General features: G+C 39.3%; 1 protein-coding gene across 8 annotated transcripts in view; it reads left to right on the top strand.

Moving 5' to 3' along the window:
- Positions 1-26,228, top strand: part of RANBP17 (RAN binding protein 17) — a 256,109-nt gene that overhangs the window by 193,031 nt on the left and 36,850 nt on the right. For all 8 annotated transcript variants that reach the window (XR_010589850.1, XR_010589849.1, XR_010589851.1 and 5 more), the window contains 4 exons: positions 1,237-1,319; positions 15,085-15,299; positions 16,567-16,705; positions 22,771-22,937. Coding sequence is in view for 5 of the 8 variants with exons in the window: in XM_005284080.4 (XP_005284137.1) it covers positions 1,237-1,319; positions 15,085-15,299; positions 16,567-16,705; positions 22,771-22,937 (604 nt within the window). In the remaining 3 variants the exon portion in view is untranslated. The remainder of the gene's footprint in view (positions 1-1,236; positions 1,320-15,084; positions 15,300-16,566; positions 16,706-22,770; positions 22,938-26,228) is intronic.

Here is a 26,228-nt window from a genome sequence, read left to right as displayed (position 1 = left end):
CCATGTAGAGGACGCATTTATATAATTGAATTCCTAGTGGGAATTAACTGATGAAATAAGCTATTGGGATATAGTAGTTCAGGTAAGAGTATAAACTAATTGTTTGTATTAGGAAGAATTTGTAGCATTCCTCTGAACTGCAAATAAGCCAAAGGTGCTCACTAGGAATTTGAAAGCTTATTATTATTATTATTAGAATCATAGAACTGTAGGGCTGGTAGGGATCTTGAGAAGTCATCAAGTCCAGCCCTCTGTGCTGAGACAGGACCAAGTAAACCTAGACCATTCTTGACCAGTGTTTGTCCAACCTGTTGGGGACTCCCCAGCCTTGCTTAGAAGCCTGTTCCAGAGCTTAACTACCCTTAGGCTACGTCTACACTACAGGGGGGATCGATTTCAGATACGCAAATTCAGCTATGGGAATAACGTAGCTGAATTCGACGTATCTGATCCGACTTACCCCGCTGTGAGGACAGCGGCAAATCGACCGCCGCAGCTCCCCCGTCGACGGCACTTACTCCTACCTGGGCTGGTGGAGTACGCGCGTCGATTCGGGGATCGATTATCGCGTCCCGACGAGATGCGATAAATCGATCCCCGAGAGATCGATTTTCTACCTCCAATCCGGGCAGGTAGTGAAGACCAGCCCTTAGAGTTAGAAAGTTTTTCCTAATGTCTAACCTAAATCTCCCTTGCTGCGGATTAAACCCATTACTTCTTGTCCTACCTTCAGTGGACATGGAGAATAGATCAATGTCCTCTTTAGAACAGCCTTTAACATATTTGAAGACTGTTACCCGGTCTCCCCTTAAGTTTTCTTTTTCTCAAGATTAATCACACCCAGATTTTTTTAACCTTTCCTCATAGGTCCGGGTTCCTAAACCTGTTGTCATTATTGTTGCTCTCCTCAGGACTCTCTACAATTTATCCACATGTCTCCTAAAGTGTCGCACCCAGAATTGGACACAGTACTCCAACTGAGACCTCAACAGCACCGAGTAAAACATTACCTCCTGTGTCTTACGTACAACATTCTTGTTAATACCACTAAGAATGATATTAGCCTTTTCCCAACTGCATCACATTCTTGACTCATGTTCAATTTGTGATCCACTCTAACCCCCAGATCCTTTTCCGCAGCATTACAACCAGTTTTTTTGTTTGTTTTTAGGAATGAGCACATTGCTAAGTTTTTCCCACTGTGACAGTGTGAATATTTTTGCTGTTGTTTTTTAGGTCACAGCGTTTAAATTTTGATGTATCATCTCCTAATGGAATTCTTCTCTTCAGAGAGGCTAGTAAAATGATTTGCACTTATGGTAGGTATCTGTTAATGTTTTCTTTGCAGTATAATTCTTTGACTGTTTTGTGAGGTAAAAGCCCCATTACTTTCATTCCCTTGAGCCTTGATGTATTTGTGAAAAGTTAACGGAGTATGAAGTGTTACGGCCAATATCAGCACATTATCCTGTACTCCTTGTCTGATACATACCGTAGTCTGTTACACTCATAGACCATGGAGGGCACTACTTACATCATTTGTTTCTTGCAGACATGCATTCCACTCAGGTGTGTGCACTCCCAGGTCACCAAAGCCAGAGAACTTTGCTTAGCAGTACCAGTAGAGGCAGCACTTGTTCCCTTTGCCTCATAGCCCCTCCTCTGGCTATATAACAATGGCGTTGCCCCAGCCCCCCTCAGTTCCTTCTCACTGCCCGCAGCTAGAGTTGGAGTGCTCTGGGTAGTGTTTCTTCACACTGCCCCTTGTTTCTCTCAATTATTGATAATTTATTCTAAATGATTAGTTAATGGTTTTTTAGTTGTACCTTAGGTTAGTTAGCTGTCTTTTCCTGGTGGAATGCCTTCCCCAGGCTTTAAACATTGCCCATCGTGGGCAGGAGGGAGAGGGGGCTATTCCAAATAGTGATCCCCATATGCAGTGTTTGTTGTGCCTGGGAGAGGGGCACATTAAGGACAGGTGCTCTATCCCTAAGTCTTTCAAGAAAAGGACACAGGTAGCAAGGGATCTGAGACTCAAGCAGCACCTGATGGAGCAAGCCATGAGGCGTACGTCAGCACCAGAGAAAGAAAACATAGCCATCATTGGAGCCTCAAAGTGCCAGTGTTCCTCAGCAGAACTCAGAGGCAGCCTTTTGATGTTGTCTCAATACCAGGGAACGGGTCAGAGGTCCAGCTCCGTCATGGGTACTCGAGCAGCCAGTGGTGCCAATCAGCAGCCAGTGAGAAATCATGTCAAGAGAAGAGCAAATCCGCTCCCAAGGACAAAGAGGTTGGCTCTCATAGGCAGAAAAGTTTATTTGACCTCCTTACAAAGCGGGGAGGGATAGCTCAGTGGTTTGAGCATTGGCCTGCTAAACCCAAGGTTTTGAGTTCAATCCTTGAGGGGGCCACTTAAAGATCTGGGGCAAAATCAGTACTTGGTCCTGCTAGTGAAGGCAGGGGGCTGGACTCAATGACCTTTCAGGGTCCCTTCCAGTTCTATGCGATAGGCATATCTCCATATATTATTATTATTATATTATAAATCGCAAATCAACAGGCATTGTTCTCAAGATATAACTTTGCAAATTGGGACGCTGACAAAATTCATGGAGCAATTGCCCGATTCTTCTAGGGAGGACTTCAAGGCATTTGTAATGGAGGACAGTCTGGGGCCCAAGACATCATTGCAGTCAGCCCTAGACTTAGCTGACACAGCCTCCAGAGTTGTGGCTACAGCAATCGTGATGAGAAAAGCATTGTGGTTGCATAATTCAGTATTGTCTCCAGATGTACAACAGAGTGTAAAGGACCTTCCTTTCGATGGTTGACCTCTCTTTTCACCTTATCAACCAAGGCAAGACTACCCCAGGAAAGGAATAGATCTCACAAGAGAACGTCTTCAGGCTCTAATTTTACTCAGCCACTCCATCCCCCTCCATCACAGGGCAGAGAGCCTATTTGACTAGCATGTCAGGAGCAGCAGACCAGTTGTAAACATCCTAACTCCATCACCTCAGTTTGGGGACAGGGTAGCCCACTTCTGCAGTGCCTGGGAAATAATAACCATGGACAAATGGGTCCAAGACACTGCATTTGGGTTACGCCATTCAATTTCTATCCATTCCCCACTCCCACCCTCCAATCTCATCCCTTTTCAAGGACCCCTCTCACAAGTAATTGCTTTTCAGCAAGTTCTCTGTGTGCCCTGGGAGCTATAGAGGAGGTCCCTCATCAGTGTGCTGGATGAGGCGTCTACTCCCGATGTTTCCCAATCCACAAGTCCAAGGGAGGAGTGAGACCTATCCTCAATCTCCGCAATCTCTACAGATACATCAAATATATCAGGTTATGCATGGTTGCTCTGGCTACTATTCCTTCTGGTCTGAATTGTAGCAATTGGTTTGCTGCTCTTGATCTCCAAGACACTTATTTTCATGTGTTGATCTTTCTGGGCCACAGGAAGTTCTTGAGATTCCTAGTTGGCAATCGTCATTGCCAACATACGGTTCTCCCCTTTGGCCTGTCCTTGGCTCTGTGTGTCTTTACCAAATGCATGATGATGATAGCTGCCCATCTCAGGAGGAATGGAATTCATGTCTTCCCATACTTGGATGACTGGCTAGTAAGAGGAAAGTCTGAGAAGCAAGTCCTCAGTCACATCCCATTCATGCTGGATCGTTTCGATCTGTTGAGGCTGATCCTGAACAAAAGGAAATCAGCACTGAACCCTATCCAAAAAATCGAGTTAATTTGGACCCTACCAGACTCTACAAATTCAAGGGCTTTCTCCTGTACAAACGATTCTGTAAAATTCAGCATCTGTGACTGAACCTCCAATTGCATCCTACACTCTCCAGCAGTTGTTGAGACTAGTCCAGCATTCAAGTTACCATTCAATAGACGTTCTTGTGTGAGTACCTCAGGAAATACTGAACTCCCTGCAGTGGTGGACAATTCAGAACAATGTGTGTCAGTGGATTCACTTTGTCTGACCCATGCCTACAAGAATGTTGGTCACCGATGCCTCTTCCATAGGCTGGAGAGTGCATCAGGGATTGTGGACGGAACAAGAAGCATCCTCTCATATCAATGTACTGGAGCTTCGGGCAATATATAACATGTGCCAGGCCTTTCTCGATCACATCCAAGGAACAACTGTGCACATACTCACGAACAATACCATTGTGATATACAATGTCAACAAGTGTCAAAGAAAATATCATGCTGGTAGCAACTCACTTACTAGGGTCTCAGAATAAGCTGGCTGATCACCTCAGCAGTACCTTCTCAGACAGTCACGAGTGGTCGCTAAAGAACAGTGTGCTCAGGGCCCTCTTCGAAGAATGGGGCCTCCCTTTCATCTACCTATTCATGACAAAGGACATAAGGAAATGTCATTAGTTCAGTTCCTGAGCAGGGTTCAGTCTGAGATCCCTCACTGCATTTCATCTGAATTGGGGTCCAAGTCTGAAATATGCTTTTTCTCCCTATCGCTCTAATCCCTCAGGTTATCCTCAGAATCAAATTGGGCCATACCAAGCTGATCCTGATTGCCCCAGCATGGCCGAAACAATGTTGGTTCTCCAGTCGTGCACTGTCAGTTTGATCTCCCAAGTCTCTCCCTCTTGTCCATGTCTTGTTAACTCAGCATCATGACTACGTTCTTCATCCAGTGCTGGACAGTATACACCTTTCCACAAGGATGTTGCATTGTTGGATGAGGAGAAAACTCAGTGCTCAGAAGCGGTTAAAGAAGTTCTGCTTATTAGTAGAAAACCATCTATTTGTCTTAAGTGGAATTGGTTTTTGATTTGGGCGATCTCAAAGAGAATTCATCCTATGGCAGTCTAAATTCAGAATTTCTGGACTACTGGGTTGCATTTGAAATCTTTGGGCCTGGCTCTTAGCTCCTTGAGATTTCATTTGGCTGGGATTTCAGCTTTCCACCCTCTTATTCAGGGAAAGTTGGTCTGAGGCTGGCAAGCCACGTGCCAGCTCTCACCAAGGTTTTAGGCCTCAGCCAAGCACTGACAAATTCACTGCTGGAATCCAGTCTTTCACCTGTGTGTTAGCATGGTTAAGATGGGCATTTTATGTATACCAAAGTGGTTAGTGTTCAGACTTTATGAAATGCTTGTAAGTTGCTGCATGCATTAATCTCACTTATGATATCTTAATCATATGCTATGAAGTAATATTTAAGTGTTTGCTTTATAACTGTAAAAAATGTTTGCTCTGAAACTGTGAACCTTTCAGGAGGAATCATCTCCTGCTCACCAAGAAGGCTATCAAAACTAAATGGGCTATTGTGAGACATCACAATACAAAGACTTTTGTTAATTGGCCCTTCAAATCCATGAAGAGGCTAGTGCTGAAGGGCTTGTTCCATCAATTTGAATACTGGAAGAAAGAAAAAAATATCTGACAAGAAAATTTTTCATCTCTTTGCTGTTTGGACTCTCACAGGGCCAGAGCTATGAAACAGAAGCAGAGATCTCTAAAAGATATTCATATCTGACAGATTACTACAACTGTGACACCTTTTAAAACCATAGACTGTAAGTCATTTGTGTATATAAATTTGCTTGCTTAACCTTATAATAACTATCTCATTTCCTTTTTCCTAGTTAATAAATCCTTAGTTTACTATAGAATTGGCTACAAGCATTGTCTTTGGTGTGAGCTCTAAGGTACAAATTGACCTGGGATAAGTGACTGGTCTCTTGGGACTGGGAGCAACCTGAATATTTTGTGATCTTTGGTGTATAGCATCCAACTATCACTGCGTTCAGCTTGCCTGGGTGGCAAGATAGACCGGAGTGCCCAAGGGGACCCCATCGTAAGACTCTTATAGGAGTTCACATTTGTTAGTGAGTTGGTGAAATCTAATTCTAGAACACGCCCCAGTTTGGGATCTCTGCCCTGTTTTTTGGCAGTCTGCTCTGAGGTTGGTGCTCACAGTTGTGAACCACTTCAGACTGTGTGACAGTCTGTATTTTCAAATCCTATGGTAGGTAGTTTTCTGAAAGGCATTGTCCGTCTTTTTCCACTATTGAAGAAAATGGTGTCGTGGGACTGTAATACGGCGCTTGTGGCACTGTTGGGTCCACCGTTCGAGCTGATAGCCACACGCTTGTTAGTTCTCCAATCCCAGAAGACAGCCTTCTTGTTAGTTATAACGTATGCTTACAAGTCAGTGAATTACAAGCCTTAATGGCAGATCCTACATACACCCAGTTCTTCAAAGACGAAGTAGATTTAACACCACATCCAAAATTTCTGTTAAAAGTGATATCTCAGTTTCACTTTAATCAGGTTATTTACTTACCTGTATTTTTTCCCAAACCACACTTGGGTGCAAAAGAACAATGCCTTCATACTTTAGATGTAAGAAGGTGTTTGGCATTTTAACAGGAAAGGACTAGATCATTTTGTTCATCACCTCATCTCTTCGTATCTTATATTGAGCAAATGAAAGGACAATCAGTCTCAGCTCCGACCATTGCTAAGTGGATAATGATGTGTATTACTATGGCTTATGGAACAACTCAGATTGTGCCTCCAAAGTTACTACAGGCTTGTTTGATGAGACTAAAGCAACATCACTAGCATTTCTTAGAGATGTTTCTATAGTAGATATCTGCAGAGCTGCAACATGATCCTAAGTAGAAACCTTTGCTAGACATTAGACTATTGTGATAAACTGGGACTGTTCTTAATGTGGCCTTTGAATGCTGAGTGGGGAGTGTTGTTGGCCTGTGAAGGTTGCAGGGGAGTGTGGCTAGGATGGTCTGCACGGGGGATGGGAGACTGGCCTTGAGGGAGAATACCTGAGCATGTAACATGAGAACCCAGGAAGGGTTAGAGGCCAGGTGACACCTTGACCCGCAAAACTAAACAAAGGCTGGGGGAGGAGACGCTGGAGGGAGTTGGAGTTTCAGGAGCTGGCTGGTAATGGAGGGGAGCCCGGACGGGGCTCTGACCCCCCAACGGGGCTGTAGTGCCCCTGGGACCCCAAGATGGACCTAACTGAGAGGGTCCTGTTGTCTGTGCCTGCAAGACCTGTCTTGGACTGTGTTCCTGTCGTCTAAATAAACCTTCTGCTTTACTGGCTGGCTGAGATTCATGGTGAATCGCAGGAAGCCGGGGGTGCAGGGCCTTGTGTCCCCCCACACTCCGTGACAACTATAACCACGGCATCTAGGGCCAATGCAAACTTTGAGAAGACAGTTCTACGGTCTCTGAGTAAATAGACTCTGAGCCCCATCTCCTCAGTGAATGGGCTGTGAGTCACCTGAGTGGAATACATGTCTGCAGCCACTCGAAGAAGAAAAGACAGCTACCTGTGTTGTAACTTTTATTCTTTGAGATGTGGATGCAGACATGTATTCCATGACCTACACTCTGTTTGATCCAAAGCTACAGGTTGAGAGGTCTGGAGTGACTGCATGTATCTAGAATATATTCCAGCAGTTCCAAAACATAATGGGCCCATAACAACTTCACCTCTGAGCACTGTTTAAACATTTATAAGTTGCCCCATCTTTCCAGCTCAAGACATGCACAGAATCGAAACAGGTCTCTGACATCAGCTATCTATATTGGGACTCAATCCATATTTTGAAAGAAATGTTACTAAGTTTTTGTAATGCCACTTTATTTTAAGGAAAGGCCATAAAAATCCTTTTTCTTTTTCTTTTTCTTTTTTTTTTTAAGAAACAAAACTGATGTTTTAAAATTTGTGTTTACTGCACTTACAGATACATTCTGGAGCTGGAATTGGTATGTGTTCAATGGCTTCTTGTTAAAAGATACTTAGATGTAATTACACATTTGATTTGTAGTGTACAGAGGCAGTCAGGATATGCAGACTGCAGAAAGCACTTATTTAGGGAAGGAAAAAATGATTCCAAGTAAATCTTATTTCTAATAAACTCATCTCCACCATTTTATTTTCAACTACATCAGTTAGTGTGCTGCCACGGTTTTTTCAACCTGTTCTCAACTAAATTTATGAGAGTGATTAAACAAAATAAAAAACAGTTCAGCTCAGGAAAAGATAAAAACTGGTAACTTTTAAGCATCCTAAATACTATTAGCTATGCATTTAATTTAGATTTAATTGCTATGTGCTTCCTCTTGATGATCAAAAAGATAGATAGTTATGTTGTTGCTTTAAGCCCAGTTGACTCATTCTTCCTGGATCCCTGTGCAATCCTGCTGTCCACCTTTTCCTGCCTCAATCGACTTTTACCATCTTTTTTTTCATTTTTGAAAAATCACCTCGTCATTGATCACTCATCAGTTGGCGTATGCCTTGTAACCCTTGCCCTCATCATCTACTCCATCTTTACTGGATCTCACCCTGTTCCATTCATAACTGATGGTAACTTTTCTCTACATTCTGAAAAAAACTTCACTTGCTAACTGCTGTCCCAAACACTTTTTATGGTACACCTGGAAAGCCCAGTAAATTCTCAGTCCCCCAAGAGATTGTCAGCCTTTGCCAGGAGGAATCTGATGTCTTCTGGGTCTTGCTAGAGATGAGCTGTGCTATTCAAAGGAAAGGCCTAAAGCAGTACCAGATTTAAGATTAGTAGTAAGATAAGTAGTAGAGTTGAAGAGATTACTGGAACCCCCATTGGGACAGTTACTTCTCCCTATTCCTGAAGATGCTATGATGGAAGATGAGACAAAGCCTCAATGTTTCTAGTTCTATGACTTGTGTTATACAGGAGGTCAGACTAGATGATCACAGTGTCTTTCCTGGCCTTGAAATCTATGAATCTGCCATAAATAATATATTTTAAAATAGATTTGATTATTTCAAATAATTATGACAAGATTTCCAAATACCATAGTATTTATCTGCCAAGCTGTCCTGCAGTGCTCAAGACCATGAGTACCAACCTCAGGGCAGACTGTTAAGAACAAGGGCATGAACCCCAAATTGGTTGTGAGTTCTGCACTTTGATTTTACCAACCAATTATCAAGCGTAAACTCCTCAGGCACTATAACAGTCTTAACATGGAGTCACAGACGGTATTCTTGGGTACTCCAATCTGCTTACCCCAGGTCAGTTGCACTTTAGATCTCATACAGTAGCCAATCCTATAATAAACTATCTAAAGATTTATTAACTAGGAAAAGGAAATAAGAAAGTTATTTGCAAGGTTAAAGCAGGTAAACATATCTACACACAAATGAGTTCCAATCTTAAGTTTCAAAAAGTAATAGAAACTGGTTACAGATGTTATTAGTGAGATTAATGTATGCAGCAACTCTCAAACATTCAATAAAGTCTAATCACTAAAACATATTCTTATAATTCTAATACCTCGTTTAATAATACTAACACACTGGTGACCCAGACTGGTTCCAGCTAAATATCTGTCAGTGTTCATGGGAACTTTGGCATGAGCTGGCACCTTCTCTGCCAGCATCACAGTGTCCACGTTGTTTTGTAGTTTTTAATAACTGTCCATATAGTCCTTAGCAGCGTTGAAAGGGCTCTGGAAGACAATAATGATCTTTTCAAAGTCTGATTGTGACAGATTGGGAAATCATTAACTTTTCTTTTCTTGTATGAGTAATTGGGCTAATTTGTGTGGACAATACATCTTGAAGAACCACAGTAACTGTAGGATAAGTAACCCTTCTTTCTTCATTTTCATTTTGTGTCTCCTTTTGAAAATGTTGATAAAGTAGACGTGTGTCCTACTATACAAAGAGAGACTAACATGATTATAGGCATGTTTAAAGGCAGCCAAGGTTTTCCCAACATGTTTGAATCATTCTACAGGATGAAAACATACAGGTGAAGGTTTCTGGGTTGCAGTGAACCTTGCCAACACAAATTGGTATTTCTCTGATATAGTTTGTTATAACAGGCAGTAAAGCCATTTCAAGAGACTAAAATAAATTGGCTTACAATCAAACTATTAAAATGCCACCATTTACCACCAATCACCACAACATAATGTCTGACATTTTAAGTATAGGGAAATGCTCTGGAATCTCATATGTTGGCCAGTAGTGACTTTTTATGGCAACAAAACTAGGTTAAGAGCACGTTTAATTTATCTTTAAAAATGCAATGGAGGCACTCTATTTCAGAGTAACTAAACTATAGTCTGTAGGATTTTAGCATTCAATTGACATTTCTTTGACATTTAGGGGTATACTTCTGAGTCATTGGAAGGGGCAGGTGGTGTTCTCTGGAGGAATGAGCAAAGGGTTGGGAATCCAGAGTTCCAGGATTCTTATCCTAGCTCTGGCAGTGACTCACTGCGTGGTCTTGGCCAATCCAGATCACCTTTTTGTCAGTTTCCTAATCTGTTAAATAAGGATAATACTACTTCAGGAGAGGAGAGAATTAATTAGTTCATGTCTGTACAGTCATTTGAATATGTAAAGCACTATATAAATTATTATTAGAGGATCTCCAGCTAACTGGAGTATCTAAATCCCTGTCCTGTCCTTTGAAGGATTACCCGCCTTGTTAACATGTTTTTTTTAAAAACAGAAGTTGAGAGTCTTATATAGCAACATGATTTTATGAAGTGGAGCTTTAAGAAAAACACCATACAACACAAGGCTAATGATATAATTGCAAAAATTGGCAACACAGATGCATATTTTGTATAAATGTGGAAATAAACTTAGTTATAGTGTGATTTACATCAGTAGGTGAAATGAGGGATTATGTTAATACAGACTTTTTCTCTATTCCTCTCAGATAATGATATCCTCACACACAGAGACATATCTATATCCAGTTGGTAAAAATTCTGCTTTTAGAATTCTGACTGGCACCAAACTAACAACAGGAAAACTCCAGATTATGGCTCAGTTACACTGAAGATCCTCTTGATCTATAAATCAATTCAAAACCTCGGTCCAAGCTGTCTCTCTGTCTGGTCAACCCTGCAATGCACAAGCAGCAGCTGAGGTCATCTGATGCCAGTCCGCTTTTCTCACCAGTACCTAAACGTGCTGCACTGGTGATTATTGTTACAACTCTTTGGTTTCCTCAGTCTGGAACTCCCTGATCAAAGCTGTCTGGCATGTGATTCTTTCCTTTTTTTAAATGCAGACACTGCATGTCGAAGAAAATGTGACCTTCCTCCGGCAATGAAAAACTATTGCCTCAGGCCTTGTGTCTCCTACAGTACCGTTACGTCAAACATGCATTTGCTGTCTGGAAATGCACTTTCACTCTTGTCTTATTTCTTAAATATGAATGACTTTTCTGAACATTTATTTGGGAGGACCGTACACTTCTTTCCACTCACAACTTGCATTTTAGGTGGATTGGCATGTTTATGGACTGCTGTATGTACACAAACACATGCTGCATTCTGTATTTCTATATTCTATAAGAATTATGTGTTCAAGTAAAAAAGGGAGTGTGTTTGCAGATTTATATATCTCTTCTCTCCACTTCACTCTAAGTGGAACACTCTCTGTAGTGTCCTATGTAATGGCAGACTGGTATATAGGGATATCTTACATATTGCAATGAAGAGGATGGTATAAACGCCTAAGGGCCTCACTTCCGGAGATACTGAGTATCTTCAACCCCCATTGTCTTTAACTACAATTGTGGGTGCATGGCACTTCTGAAAGTCAGACCCTAAATAAATGGATACCTACCGTTAAGTCTGTTTACCACTTGCTGTGCTGTGAATGCGGTGGCACCAGCGACTAAAATCTCCATTACAATACCTTGTCACTGACATGAGTACTGTGGCAAAGGCAATTTAGTTTAAGCAGACTTTGTGATTGAATGCAGTCACTGAAGTGGTACGAAAAAAAACAACCCTACATTCATTTGGACTTGGCTTAGGCTCCTGCTTGAGAGGTAAACTCTCATTGTAGCACTCCATAGTTAGTGTGACAAAATATACTGTGTTGTATCCCTTGCAGCCAGTCTGACTGAATGATAAAAATCCTCCAGGATACAAATAATTTAAAAAATTACTGTCAGCGGGGGAAATTGACAGGATTTAGGGACAGCGAAGTCCACCATTCTTAGCCATATACGGTCATTGAATTTCACTTTTAGTTCTATATACACAAGTCTAGTTCTTAGGGCTTTTCTACATAGGGACATCCAGGAAAGTTAATCCAAATTAATTAAAGATGTGAATTTGAACTACATTAGTTAAACCGCATTAAATCCCTGTGTGAATGATATTACTCAGAATTGAAGTGGCCTTAATTCGCTTTAGCTTAATTCACTTTGTAATTCATTTTAACTAATCCACTTCAGAATCACACCTTCTGTTAATTCGGGTTAACCTTCCTGGATGTCCCTGTGTAGATAAACCCTAAATCTCCTTGTTATATGTTCTTAGGTTCTCAGCTGAAGAAGAACTGTGTTCCAGTGCATTTTGGGAGCATCTATTACTTTGTTTTGTGGTTTCTTTACATTTTTAGTAACACCTCTACCTCTCTGTTATAGGAGACTGACATAAAAATAATACTTTCAATATGCCGTTTTTATTTATCTGCATTCTGTCATGATATACTTTGATATAAGTTTTTAATTTTGCTTCAGCTTTCAGCTGTTCTAGCAGTTACTATATAGGGTCAGCGTTGAGGTTAGCCACAGTAGCACAAAACAATTTCCTGTTCTCAGAGCCCAGGTAACATTTGGATGAGGATTAAATTTTACCACATTTTCTAGTAGCCAGAGACAATTATTTCTAATGAGCTTTAAATTGCTTCTAGAACATGTATTTCAAAACATAGTGTTGCAATCCATTCAGTCCTAGCAACTTAATAAAATAACATTTCTTTTTAAATTTTTGGCTAAATTGTTCCTTGCTGTATTAGTATTATTAGATTTTTAATCTACTCCCCAATTTAAAAATTGATTGTTTTTTATGCTCAGGTACTATTTTTCTATTTCCTTCTTTTGTAGCTTAGTATTGGCATTTACAGTGACACCTGTTGGTGGAGGAGAATGCTAAAATATATTGTTATCCATTGTAGACTCTCTCAAATGCCAACATCCAGTTTTTGTCTCCTCTGAAAACTTTAGGCATCCAATTTTTGAACATCTTGGCCTTGAGCATATTGGTTATGTTGCTTGGAGAGTCTTTACTCACATTTCATTGCTGGTGCAACTTGTGGAATATACCCTCCCCTTTCTCTTCTTTTCACTACAGTAGTCCAATTTTACTTTATCCGGTGTTGTTATAGCCATGTTGGTCCCAGGATATTCGAGAAACAAGACCTGAAGAAGAGCTCTGGGTAGCTTGAAAACTTGTGTGTGTCTCTCTCTCTCTCCAACAGAAGTTGGTCCAATAAAATATGTTACCTCACCCACCTTCTCTTCAGTTCTACTTAAGCATCCAGGAGACTTATTTGCCTTCTTTTCAGTTGAATAGAACGTGCCCAAGAATATTAGTATGTGAAATGATACCGTGTCTGTGTCTGTCTGATATTTGCAATGTGCCAAACCACCAGTGTGAAAGTTTATGTTGTTTTGTTATCTGTCATTCCAATCCAGATTTTAAAAAGACAATTTACCTTTTGTGGGTGCAAAATATGCACATATATTTTCACACCACCAATAGATTTAGGGGTTACATCCTACCACTTGTTTGGTTTAAGTACCCAATTGCAGATGCAGATCATGTAGTTAGTAATTGGAGTGGTAGAACTTGCATCCAGAATTAGTTGTGAGAACAAAATTAATGCAAGTACAATATTTAGAGATGTAAAATTGCATCAGCAGAACAGAAGGCTGGGTGAAAGTCCCCTTAAAAATCAGGCCTTGTTGTGAATTAAATGACATTAAGTTCCTTGTATTGTTGGTTTATGTATTTATTTCTGAAGGATTACTTCAAGTGAATGGAAGAACAGTAACAGAAAATCAGTCCTAAACTTACATCTCATTCTTTAGCAGCTACCCTGCTACGAGAAGAGCATGGTCCAGTGAGGAGGGTGCTTAAGCCAGAATAAGAGTGCTTTATTCCAAATTAACTTAATCCACGTGACGACTCTTATTCCAGACTAAGAGCATTCACGCCTATTGGTAATCAGGATTAGCTATTTGGGAATAACTCCCAGTATAGATGTAATCCATGCCTGCTGGGTGTGATGCTCTGTCCCCCTCTAGTGGCACCTAGACCACCTAGAGATTGATGAGTCTGCTATGGCCTTGGCTAAGAGCCATGTGGTTTTAGCTTATGCAGTAGAGGCTTACGCATTTAGCTCCAGAGGTCCCAGGTTTGATTCTGCCTGCCAACGTCGATGTTACATAGACAGCCATAAGAGTCACTATGCCTCAGTTAATGGGAATAATACCTCCCTTCTTACAGGGGCATTGCGAGGATCAATACAATAGTGACTAAGGTGCTCTGATACTATGAAAATGGAGGTCATATAGGTACCTGGATAAACAAATAGAGAGCATTAGAAAAACTCTTGTGAGTTATTGCACAACAGAACCAAAAATCACTATTGCCTCATACTAGCAACACCAAATATTTACAGTTCTGTAATATTTTTACATTAGAAAGACTCAGATTATCTGAGTGGGTCACATATGTGGACTGGTAAAATAGTTGGTTTTGTAATGGATGTATCTGTGGTGTGAGTGGTATGTGTAATGTGTATGTACATAAACAACCATCCCAAGAGGCCACCATGGTAATAGATCAAAACCAGGCTAAATTACAGTATGGAAAACTATCAGTTAAGGCCCTGATTCTGCAGTCAGATCTAACATGTGGAACCACACTGAAGGCTCTGTGGCTGTGCCTGGGTTGAAAGGTCCATGCCAATTGAGGATGTTGGCCTACGTCAATAACTGAGACTCCATGGGTTATGTTTTTACCTTTTACACTCTTAATAACTCAGCAGATTTTTAAATATATTCATGCTATGTATGTAAAATGTTCCAATTGCTTTTTACTATAATTATGAAAGTAAGATCCTATCCAGGTAGGCAATCATAAAAATAAAGACAAAAAATGATAAAAGAGTAAAATGAAAATGTTAAGTGACAGAGCTATCCAGATTTGCAACTGTTTGTCAGTTTCTTTCTCTCCTTTTTTTCTGAACAGGTAATCAGATCCTGTCTCTTGGGACTCTGTCAAAAGATCAGGTTTATCCACTGAAACTCAAGGGCATTTCCATCTGCTATTCTGCACTCAAATCTGCCTTATGTGGAAATTATGTCAGCTTTGGCGTCTTCAAGTTGTATGGGGACAACCACTTTGACAATGTACTCCAGGCCTTTGTCAAAATGCTGCTTTCAGTATCCCACAGTGACTTGCTTGTAAGCAATTATTCATCTTGGGAGTCTTTATGTGAAATATGAAATAATATCACCACAGGCTTCAAATTGTTATAATGAGACAGCAGGATCTAGAACAGCTCAAATGCAGTTTATATTTTTAGTCCAGTTATTTGAGTGTATTTTAGTCACATCCAGAATATTAATATTTCCATGTATGATAGAATTATCATAAAAATTGTAACATTTCCAAAATATTCACAAAAATATGTCTGGGAAAGAGAGAAGCCATTTCTGGCTTTTTATGTCCGGGCAAACCAATGGCTTCGTTGGGGTTCCCTGGATGTAATTTAAAGCAGTATTTGGCCCTATATGATCTGTCAGTCTGGGATTAATCTGAATTTATATAACTCTTGTGGTGTGTTTTCTATAAGACAACATTAAAATTTTAACCAAACTTTCTTTGGGATGTCTAGTCTCATACCAATGGAGCTGTCACTTCTCAAAGACAACAAATCGAGTGCATGATCAGCCTTAGCTTGGATCATGGAACTTTCTTCAGAACATTTTCATTTGGAGCTGCCATTTTCTGCACTGAGGGATGAATCAGATAGTTAGAGGTGCTAAATACTCAGACTTTTGCCTTAGCCCTTTTGAAAAATTACCCCAGTTAAATACTGGTATATAGCTACATGATAGTGAGTGCCCATGCAGCCAAGACTGACAGTCATGCCAGTAGTGAAGGTAATGCCCCTAATAACCCACTCTAAAGCCTTGATCCTGCAAATGGATCCAGACAGCCAGATATTTATGCCCACACAGAACCCAATTAAAGTCAATGGGCACAAGGGTCCGTCTATGCTGGTCAAGTTGCAGGATCCTTGCACAAGACAGTAATCACTGTGATGCGTTCAGCCAACCTGGGGTTAGTCTCAAAAAGTCTTCTATATAGATGAGGAAGCACTAGCCACTGAACTGTCAAACTGGTCCCAGAACACTTGGTCTGACTAATGTTTTATAACAGTTTTACTGAGCTGCTAATGGGATGTAGCGTAAAAAGGTTAATATGACTTCATTATATTTTTGTAAACTAAAACTGAGTTTATGTATTTGTATGGCAACCTATAAGATTTTTTTTTTTTTAGAAAAAAGCGGTTAATTTAATAGATAATTGGGATTTATTACAGCATCATTCTATGCATTTTTATAATCCTGTTCATATTTCAGCCAGCTTTCATTTTTAATGCTATAATTTCTATTAGCCCATAGTATTTCTTACTTTCTAGCAATGTTTGTTTTTCTTTTTCAGCAATATCGAAAACTAAGCCAGTCATATTACCCACTCTTGGAATGTCTCACCCAGGATCATATGAGTTTCATTACCAGTTTAGAACCTCATGTGCTAATGTATATTCTTACCTCAATATCTGAAGGACTTACTGCACTGGGTAAGTGTTACTTATGATTTAGCTAAAATAGGAATGTGGGGAATATGTAGTCATTAGAGTGAGATTTAAAAAATGAACAACTCAGCACCCAACCACTCTCACTTAAGCTTCTACAATAAGTGGCCCATTAGAACATTCATTTGCAGTTTAACAAATTATTGTCCAGAGACCATGGGAGATGGTGGGTGCTGAGCATTTTGATAATCTGACCACTTCTTTTAGGTGTCTAAATGGGAGCTGAGCTCTGAGCTCTCAAAATCTGGCCGATAGCGTATTGCATTAATATTTTAAAATGATCTTTCTACAAATTAGAAACTTTAAAAATAATAATGATGTGCTTCTAGTTCGGTTATCATTGAAGAAGTTTTACAACAGTGAAATATAAAATGATTTATTTGTCCCATAATCCTCATAGTAGAGAACGTTATTATATGACTCATTTTGCCCTTCAGAGATAAAATTTGTTAGCATACGTAACAGTAACTTCCAGCCGTTCACTTTTCATTTATCAGCATGACAGGTAGGTGAGTAGAGATGGCTAAGCTAACCTTATCAATAAAAAAGAAAAACTAGGTTTTACATTATAAAGAATATTTATTGGCTATACTTCACAGAGTAAACAAGCATCATACTTAGAATTATATTAAAAGTAGTCTGGTTGTAATTGGTCTTCATTCATTAGCACTTTTTAACAGATTATTGTCCAGATATTTGATTGAAACTGAAATTTGATTTCAGTAGCTTAAATTCAGTCGAAATATGAGGGAAGAGTATAGAGCCTTGAAGAAAGATGCATATGTTGCAGTTACATTTTCTAACCAGGCTAGAAAACAGGACCTTAAAATGATAGCCAGGAATGGCTCTCTTATTACTTTGTGCTAGGAGTTGTATTTAATGAATAGCCTGTAGGTATGATATTTGTTTATATAGACTTTCTAGTAGCTAGAGTTTATTACCTCTAAGGTCACTCAAGCCCTGTAGTAATAAATGAGTACACTGGGCATCACAGAGCGTTCCAGAACATCACAAAACAGATTCTATGTTTCTCCTATTAGAAATAGCATGCTTAGTGAAGAAATGGACATTGAATAGATAAGGAGCATTAGTAAGGAGTCCTCCGATCATTTTATTATATACTACCAAAATGCCAAATAAACTATTTGTCAAAAAAATTTCACTCAGCTCTACTTAGTTTGACTCCTACCTCACCCACGACTACTTTGACTGGGTCATGTACGAACCTTATTGTAACTTTGTGATCCTGAAGCAATCTTTTCCACTAGTGTATTGACAATAATAGTTGCACAGGTGCAATTTCTTGGCAGGTGAATTAATTTCTGTCCACTTTCAGTTACGTTGGACTGCTGTCTACTAGATTTAGTAAAATTCCAGTTATGTTTCCCATTTTTCTCTTGCATTCCCTAGTATTTCTAAAGAACATTTGACTCTACATAAAGGTCAAGTAATGAGACATACCCTTTGATCTGAATGAACCTCACTTGCACATTAAAAGGAACTCACTTGTCTTTCCCTGAATTGTCAATCAGAAACAGAGCCTTTTTACAGTCCATGTCTGAGTGGTAAAGTGATTATTTAACTACAATATCCTGTTTCTTAATAACATCAACATGTATTGAAAACTGATTTCTTGATGGGAGGTATCGATTCTGTCACATAAGCCATAAAATCAATTCATATATTCAGGTAGTTAACTTTACACAGTAAAATAAGTAATTTTCCTGTTCCTACAATGTCAACAAAAGCTGATCTTCCCTCAATAAGAACAATTAATGGCCATGATCCTAAGGGAGTTAAATGCCCAAATCCAGTTAAATTTCATTGGGATTTGGGTTCCTAACTCTCTTTGGCTTCTTTGAAAAATCCCAGCATATGAAGTAATACATGTTATCTGACAGTGAAGCAAACAATTATTTCATTTTTGTTCATCTTCCAGCATAGACTTCTGCCCTTTGAAAATGGACAATTGTGATATAAATTGGATCCCTCTCTTAGTGAATTATATCCATGCTGCCAAAGCATCTTGAAGAATAGCAGTGTCAAGGCTGCAAGCAGTCTGATAGGGTACAATGTATTGCAAACCGTTAGAACTTATGAATCATCTTCAAAAATAATTATAAAAATGAAATACCTCTTTTATTTAAAAAATGTAATACCAGGAAATGACTTTTTTCCCCCTCCCTAGGAGAAATGTTTGTCTATATATTTTCATTTCTCTTAGTTCATGGAAGCTCAGCATTTGAAATTTGTACTGTAGCTCTAGCTGTAGAATAAAGAAGCCCCAAATCCTCATTTCTCAGCACTGTTCATTCTGTCCCTGAGTGGACACTCTGCATGCATCATGATTTCACACTTGATAATATACTGTGAAATGATATTTATTCCTTTGGAGGCCCCTGGCTGTAAATCAGCTGTAATGGAAGCCCTCATCTAGGCTTTTATTGCAAGGATAAACACTCCAACAGTTCTCTTCTAAAGTGTTTACCTGGCTTTTTCACAGCTGACTCAGTGGATTGGAACCTTTTAATGTAGCCTGCCTGGCATGTTGTCACTAAGCTCTATGTGAAGCTTTTCTAATTCTCCTATGATTAATAGTGTAATTATGCCATTCATTGTGAAAAAGAAAAATATAACATTTTCTATGCCTTGCTTTCTAATTTAGATGTTAAGTTGCTTAAATCTGTTTACTTTCCTGATTTACCCACAAAGGCAGATAATGCTGGCATTGTAGTGTTCGAAATTGATGGACAGAGAAATGCCACTTAACTCAAGTCTGTCCCATTTACCTTTATCTTAGAAACAAAAAAAATCTCTTAAATTATGGCATGCTCAACAATGTTAGCAAACCATTTAAAAATAATGCTCTTTACATCTATTGGCACCATTCACCGAATGTTAATGTTAAAGCCAAAAGGCCTCTTCAAGTTGTTTTTTCAATAATGTCAGCCACCTTAAGGCTGATATAAATAAGTAACTGGTTTGAGTGCTCAGGCAATCATCTTGGCTTTTCCTATTTATACAGGCCTGCCTCCCAGTTTTCCCATGTGATCCTTTCTCTCCCTTTTCCATCTTTCCCTTCTACCTACAGCCCAGAAATTGAAGCTTTTTCTTAAACGTATTTACTCCATATATATGCTTATCTGTCTTGTGTGAGATTCAATAAGAACTTCAGCCAGCTTCAACACAAGGCTCTGCACACCCAGAAAAATCAGTTTGGGGGGCTTGCGTGACCTTCACCTCCGTGATGCCCTTGCAATCAGAAGGAAAAATGAGCGCTGAAAAGCATATTTGATATATCGTTATGGGAAAATATAAGTAGCCCTTAACACTTGTATCAGATCCTTATGAGCCGGTGATAAGATAGACCTGTCCACTGTCCTGCTAAGATCACTTACTGTAGAATGTAAAATATCTACTTGCACAGTATCAGCATGTTTAGAGCCACTGCCATTTTATAAACGGATGTTAATGATTTACTTTGTTTTATTCAATTTAAAACCAAATGGAGTTAAATCACTGGTGTAGAAGTACAACAAAACCATCCAATGGAATTTGTATTTTCAAATAGATTACCATTATTGATGTTGCTTCAATTCGGCCATCAGTTGTATCTCTTGTTAACATGCAAGACTGTTTTTAGTAGAGAAAACAATAAGGGCCTGTTCCTTCAGTCTTTACTCAGGCAGATCTTCCCGATCTTCCCAACAGCCTGCACTAGTTGAATTCAATGACAAAACATCAACTGATTTTAGTGGAGTGGGATTAAGACAATTGGGCTTGCTTCTGCAAGGTCTGAAGCACTCCTTTGAGGTGTTGGAGTATCCACAGCTCCCACTGAAAACCATTGAAAAGGGAGCGCAGCACCTCTTGGGAGAGCTTAATACCTTTCAGGATCATGTCATAGGCGACGTCTACACTACAAGCTAGGGTGTGATTTCCAGCTCGCCTACATGTGCGCACACTAGCTCAATGATGTACTTGTGGTAATATGGGTCGTGGAAGTGGCAGCACAGACTAGCTGTGCTGAATACAATCCCGCATGAAATCGGTGGGGACATACTTGTGCTGCCGCTACCTGTGCTGCCACAGCTCTGCTGCTATAGATACTCATGCTAGCCCAATGAGAGGTAATGCAAGTATGAGTCCGCAAACTGGGAATCACACCCCTAGCTCGTTATGTAGACATAGCCTTGTGAGGTCAGTTGTGACTGTGTTGTCAAATATTTCCAAAGACCTCAGAAGAATGTAACTTTGAAAAATATGTAATACTGGTATTTAGAGAAAGGAAAGTTAAAAACAACATGATACACAGAGGTTAAAGAGTTAAATTGACACAGATCAAAGTATTCCAGAGACTAGAGGGATATATTTAAATGAACACTGCAAGGTTGGCAAGCCTCCAAATTAGCATAGTTCAAAGAACTCAAGATACATTTAATTGGATCCTTCTAATCCCTTTCCCTTCCAAATGAGCATTTTAACAGTTTAATTCCTTCTCCAGCTCCCACACACCCCTACTCCAGTAGGCCATCTAAGTAAGCACTCTGAGCTGTAAGTGACCTAGTCTTGTTCCCACTCAAATCAGCAGGAGCAGGATGGAGCCCTAAATGCTGGTGAGCTCATTTGAATGTGATGTTTGCACCTGCAGAGAACATCAGTTGTTACTGAAACCTGCATCCAGTAAATGAGGAAGTTAAACAATTCTGTGTGCACAGAGAACTTTGACTGGTGCTAGGATCATGAGGAACCAACAGTTGGTTAAAGTGGGACTCTAATTAGAACCTATTATTAGAATTGGTAGGGAAACTACAGCTGAGACTAGCGATTGAGGGTTTAAACTGCAGCCAGTGTGCTTGTGGCCAGGAAGAATGTCAGCTGTCAGACTAAGAAAAAATAAGGGTGAGTGCTACTATTTTGTACCAGTACAGTTAGAAGGAAGAAAAGGAGACTGCACAGATTAAAAAGGGCCAGCATACTGTTCTCACCACACTGATGCATGTAAACAAACAAAATCCACTTTCACAGCAGCAGCACAGCAGGCAACACCTAGCAACAAAATAACTTACATAAATCAGACATACATAGTTACTTTCAAATAGGTTTAAGCTTTTAATCTCCCAGCCTGTTACCTTAGTTATAGATACAATAAGTAAAGCTATGAGGTTGCTGTTGCTCCTGCTTCCAAGATATCCTGCTTTGCTGTCATGCCTTTACATTCCAGGGAAAACAATGGAACATTAGTCGGTAACCATCATTTCTATGATATTATCTTCTTTATTTTTTTAAAAAAGGTAATTGGACCATCATGCCTTAAACTAGGTAACCAACTGATACTTTGCTGTAACGCTTCTCCTTCCTTATCCCATTCCCCTCCCTGCTGTTTGTGATCCTCACTCATTGTTTGGCATCTAATGTGCAGGTTGTAACCTCTGAGGGGCAGGGAAGCGCCACTTAGGTGCGTCCTGTAAAATATCTGGCACACGTTTGTAGACTAGAAAATGATAGATACTGTTTGGGGGGGATGCTACTAGTACAACCCTTCACTTATACACATCTGAGATGCTCAGCAGCAGTCAAGAGGTTAAAAAAGTGACTTTAAACATTCACAGTGTCTCTTTAAACTGAATGTTTAAACTTTGTCACAAGGCTATAAACGAACAGTCTTCGTTTCCAAAAATCTGAAGTCTGCGGAATATATAATTTCATATCAGTAAAAGTAAGGTCCTGATTTTGCAATTTACAATGTGCGGGTAAATCACTGTGCTCACACAGAACCTCCATGAAGTTTGTAGGACTCTGCATGGACCCAGCAGTCCACTGTCCATTGTGAATTGCAGGATTGGGGCCATAATCTGCTTAATACCAAGAAATCTTAAAAGCAAAAGAACAAGTAGTAAAATTAAGTATCATTTAACCTGATATCTAAAATAAACTTCCAGGCTTGCCTTGTGTGTATTATTTTCTTCACTCCTGCAAGTTATTTGTAATAATTGTTTTGTTTTATTACAAAAGCGATTACAAAACTATTTCTTTCATTGCTTATGCAGATACAATTGTCTCCTCCAGCTGTTGTGCTAGTTTAGACTACGTTGTTACCTACCTCTTCAAGCACATAGCAAAGGAAGGCAAAAAACCAGTAAGATGTAGAGAAATATCACAGGATGGACAAAGATTACTGCACTTCATGCAACAGAACCCTGAAGTACTACAGCAGGTAAACTTAAGCACTGCTCAACTTTCCTATGAGGTATTATTAAATTTGTGAACAAAGCTTTTCCCTATTTATTTTCATCATCTTGAAGTAATTTAGATTATGATAACTCCAATTATTTGCTAACAGGATTGGGCTCTCTACATTGATATATTTGCACCCCAATTAATTTCAGAGTTGTTTTCATGCCAGTATTATTGCAGTATTGTGAAAATATTTTTTGTCATGCTGATGACCTGGTTATTGTACTTACATTTTAGGATAACTTCTTGCATCTGAAGAAGTGAGGTTCTTACCCACGAAAGCTTATGCTCCCAATACTTCTGTTAGTCTTAAAGGTGCCACAGGACCCTCTGTTGCTTCTTTTACAATGTTTCACTTTAGCTCATAGGCTGATGAAATGCAATATTCATCATTATACTCATTTTATAAATAATCCCCCACAGTTATTTTTTAAAAAAAGGGAGGGAGCATCTCTAAAATATTTGAGGTAGAGCAAGAACATTGTAGTATTTTAGATCAGCACATTTTTCTAGTTAGATGTGTTTGATATTGTGCTACAATATTTTATTTGTGCAGTAGGTGACATTTTATTTGGGGGATTTTGTGTCAAAGGCAAATGTAAGAGTAATCAAATATCACGCTTTAGGGAAGAAACTGTCTACTGCAGTAGTCAGGAAGGACTTTTTCTCCCAGCAGTGTACATTATGGTCCTGAAACATTAAGGTTATGTGGTGTTTAGGCAGGTGCAGGGTATCGGACTAATTAGTTTATCTTAAAATTTCATTTGGCTTTTTTTAGTACCTAGAACTACTACACTGCAAGGATCCATGGGGTCCCAAAACACCCAATACAGTTTCACTGACACAGTTTCACAACAACAGAATTGTTGGGGCATTTAAAGAAAACAAAGGATGTCCACAAAACACCACGTTACAATGACCTTTGTCTTCATTCTTAGGTAGCAAATGTGTTGGTTGCCATTTAAAAAAAAAATCAGCATGTGATAACTGGGGTAACTGTGTGGTAATTGTTACTTACTATTCTAATTTAGAGGATGAGCATGGCAAATGCTGGCTTTTTAAGCATGCCCGCTATAATTGGCACATAGCATATTGTGAGTATATTTGAGACATTTATCACTGGCACTGTTGAGATATGACATGATGCCATTGTCATGTCTCACAGTACCCTTACCCTGTGCAAGTTCTATGGAATCTGGCAATGGATTCCGTATTTGCATATGTAATAGTGGGCAGTACTGTAACATGAGCACAGTGATGGGAGTCTAAAGGACAGAATGGCAGCCTTGACTTTGAATTTCCACACATTTGTTGCTTTTGTTACAACCTTAATGTAATATTTTGTGTGTTATTAATAATACTCGGTAATCTTTCAATTTATAGCATAAGACTAAGCAGTGATCAATCTTTATTAACTTCATAATCTGTGGAATACATTATATTTATTTTGAATGCAGGCTTTCAGATACTCTTTTAAATATTAATGACTGGTCTCCAGTAGTCAGCATAAATATGATTTGCATTAGCACTAGTCATATCATATTGAGTGCCTCTGATGTCAACTATTCAGTGTACTAATATCTGACATCATCTCCCGAGGTCACTGACAACTTTGACCTTTATTCTCATGCATGGTTTCTGTAGTCTCAGAAGCTCTTTTGAATTGATTTGAAATTTTGACTCTTCCCTTTATGAGGCAGTAAAATTGATAATTATTCAGATGGGAACTGAGTGCTGAGTGAAAAATCAATTCCACCCGCTCTCTGCAGCGTATAAAATTACTTCTGAGTCTGCTGGACTGAACGGATGGCCAAGGTAAAAGCAGCAGGCAGGAATAGTAGAGAGGATTAGCTGGCCGGAGCTAATAGCCTAAAGGGATGGCTTTTGAGATGAGGGAGTGGGCCGGTTGGGGGTTATTATTAGCAGTGATGGGACTCATTGATCATATGTTTACATCAGGTTTCCATTGGGTTATAAATCAGCCCTGAATAGAAACGGAACTCAAGGCCTTGCATCTTACCAGAGGGACAAGATATTAGATTATTCTCATTTTCACACTCAGATGAAAAGTGAGCCATTGATTATTCATCGGCTGGCCATTAAACACTGGTTTTATAGATGATTTGACTATCATGGAGGCTAATGAACAAGGTTGCTGCTTCATAACTAGAGGTCTCAGTTTTCAAGACATCTGTGTCGGTTAAGTAATGCATAACCCTATTAAAAGGAATGGGTTACAAATTGCTTAACAGTGCTGAAAAACTAGACCCTAATGACTAATTGTGCTTTGAGTTTAGAGAGGTTTGTCAGCTCTTTAAACTAAACTGATGCAATGATACTGTAATTATTTACTAGTTAGAACATTTTTTCAGCCTGAATCTCTGGAATCATAATTAGACATTTAAAAGTTTCTAGTGGATCATGAAGAGTATCTCATCTAAAGTTGTTTAACGAGCTATGAAACTAGAATATCTTGATTAAATGATTTTCTTTTTGTATCAGACAAATTGAAATGTACCTCAGTTTTCTCATCCATAAAATGGGATTGATGATATTTTCCTACAATTCACTTTAAGGTCCTCTGAGGGAAGATGCAATACAAGTTCAAAGGGTTATTATTGATGATGATATAACAGGCTTCACAAGGAAAATAATAGAGGTGTTATGTTATACTATCTCTATGCACTTACAGCCTCTTATTTTGTGTCCTGATATTTTTCTCTCATTAACAAAGAGGATTATCAAAGCAAGATGCAGCCTAATCTCATTTTATAAAAGTTAACTTCATCATTGTGTGATTTATGTCATTGACAGCCTGTTAGAAGAGTTTGTGACAGGTGTTGTCAGTGACAGTACATACATCACCTTGCGCTTAGCATAGAACAGAAAATATGCCTCTATTAAATAAAATTCCACAAGTGGCTTAATCACAGTAAAAGCTTGAAAAAAGGAGTACATATGAGATTGAATGTTTAGTAATGGATAGCAATGGGCACCAATCTGCTAGAGCCTCAAGGGTAAAAAAAAAAATTGTGCAGATTATTTAGGATTAACAGTCAGAAATATTAAAAGATTTGCATTAACTGCAATCTGTTGATAGGTATTCATTTAGTTATGCCTTAGAGTGGAAAATCCCCGTGGGGTAGGCAGTTGAGTTAGTGTGCTTGGAGGGAGAGCAGTGGGGTTTTAAGAGTTGTGTCTGTTTAGTGTAGCTGGTCCTGTCTGCTAGATTAATAGAATAAAATAAAATTGTGTAGAATGAACATCCTTA

The sequence above is a fragment of the Chrysemys picta genome, chromosome 8 (genome assembly GCF_011386835.1).
Source record: "Chrysemys picta bellii isolate R12L10 chromosome 8, ASM1138683v2, whole genome shotgun sequence".
Taxonomy (NCBI): Eukaryota; Metazoa; Chordata; order Testudines; family Emydidae; genus Chrysemys; species Chrysemys picta.
Note: the sequence above shows the minus strand (reverse complement) of the source record. Positions and strands in the feature narration are given on the sequence as shown.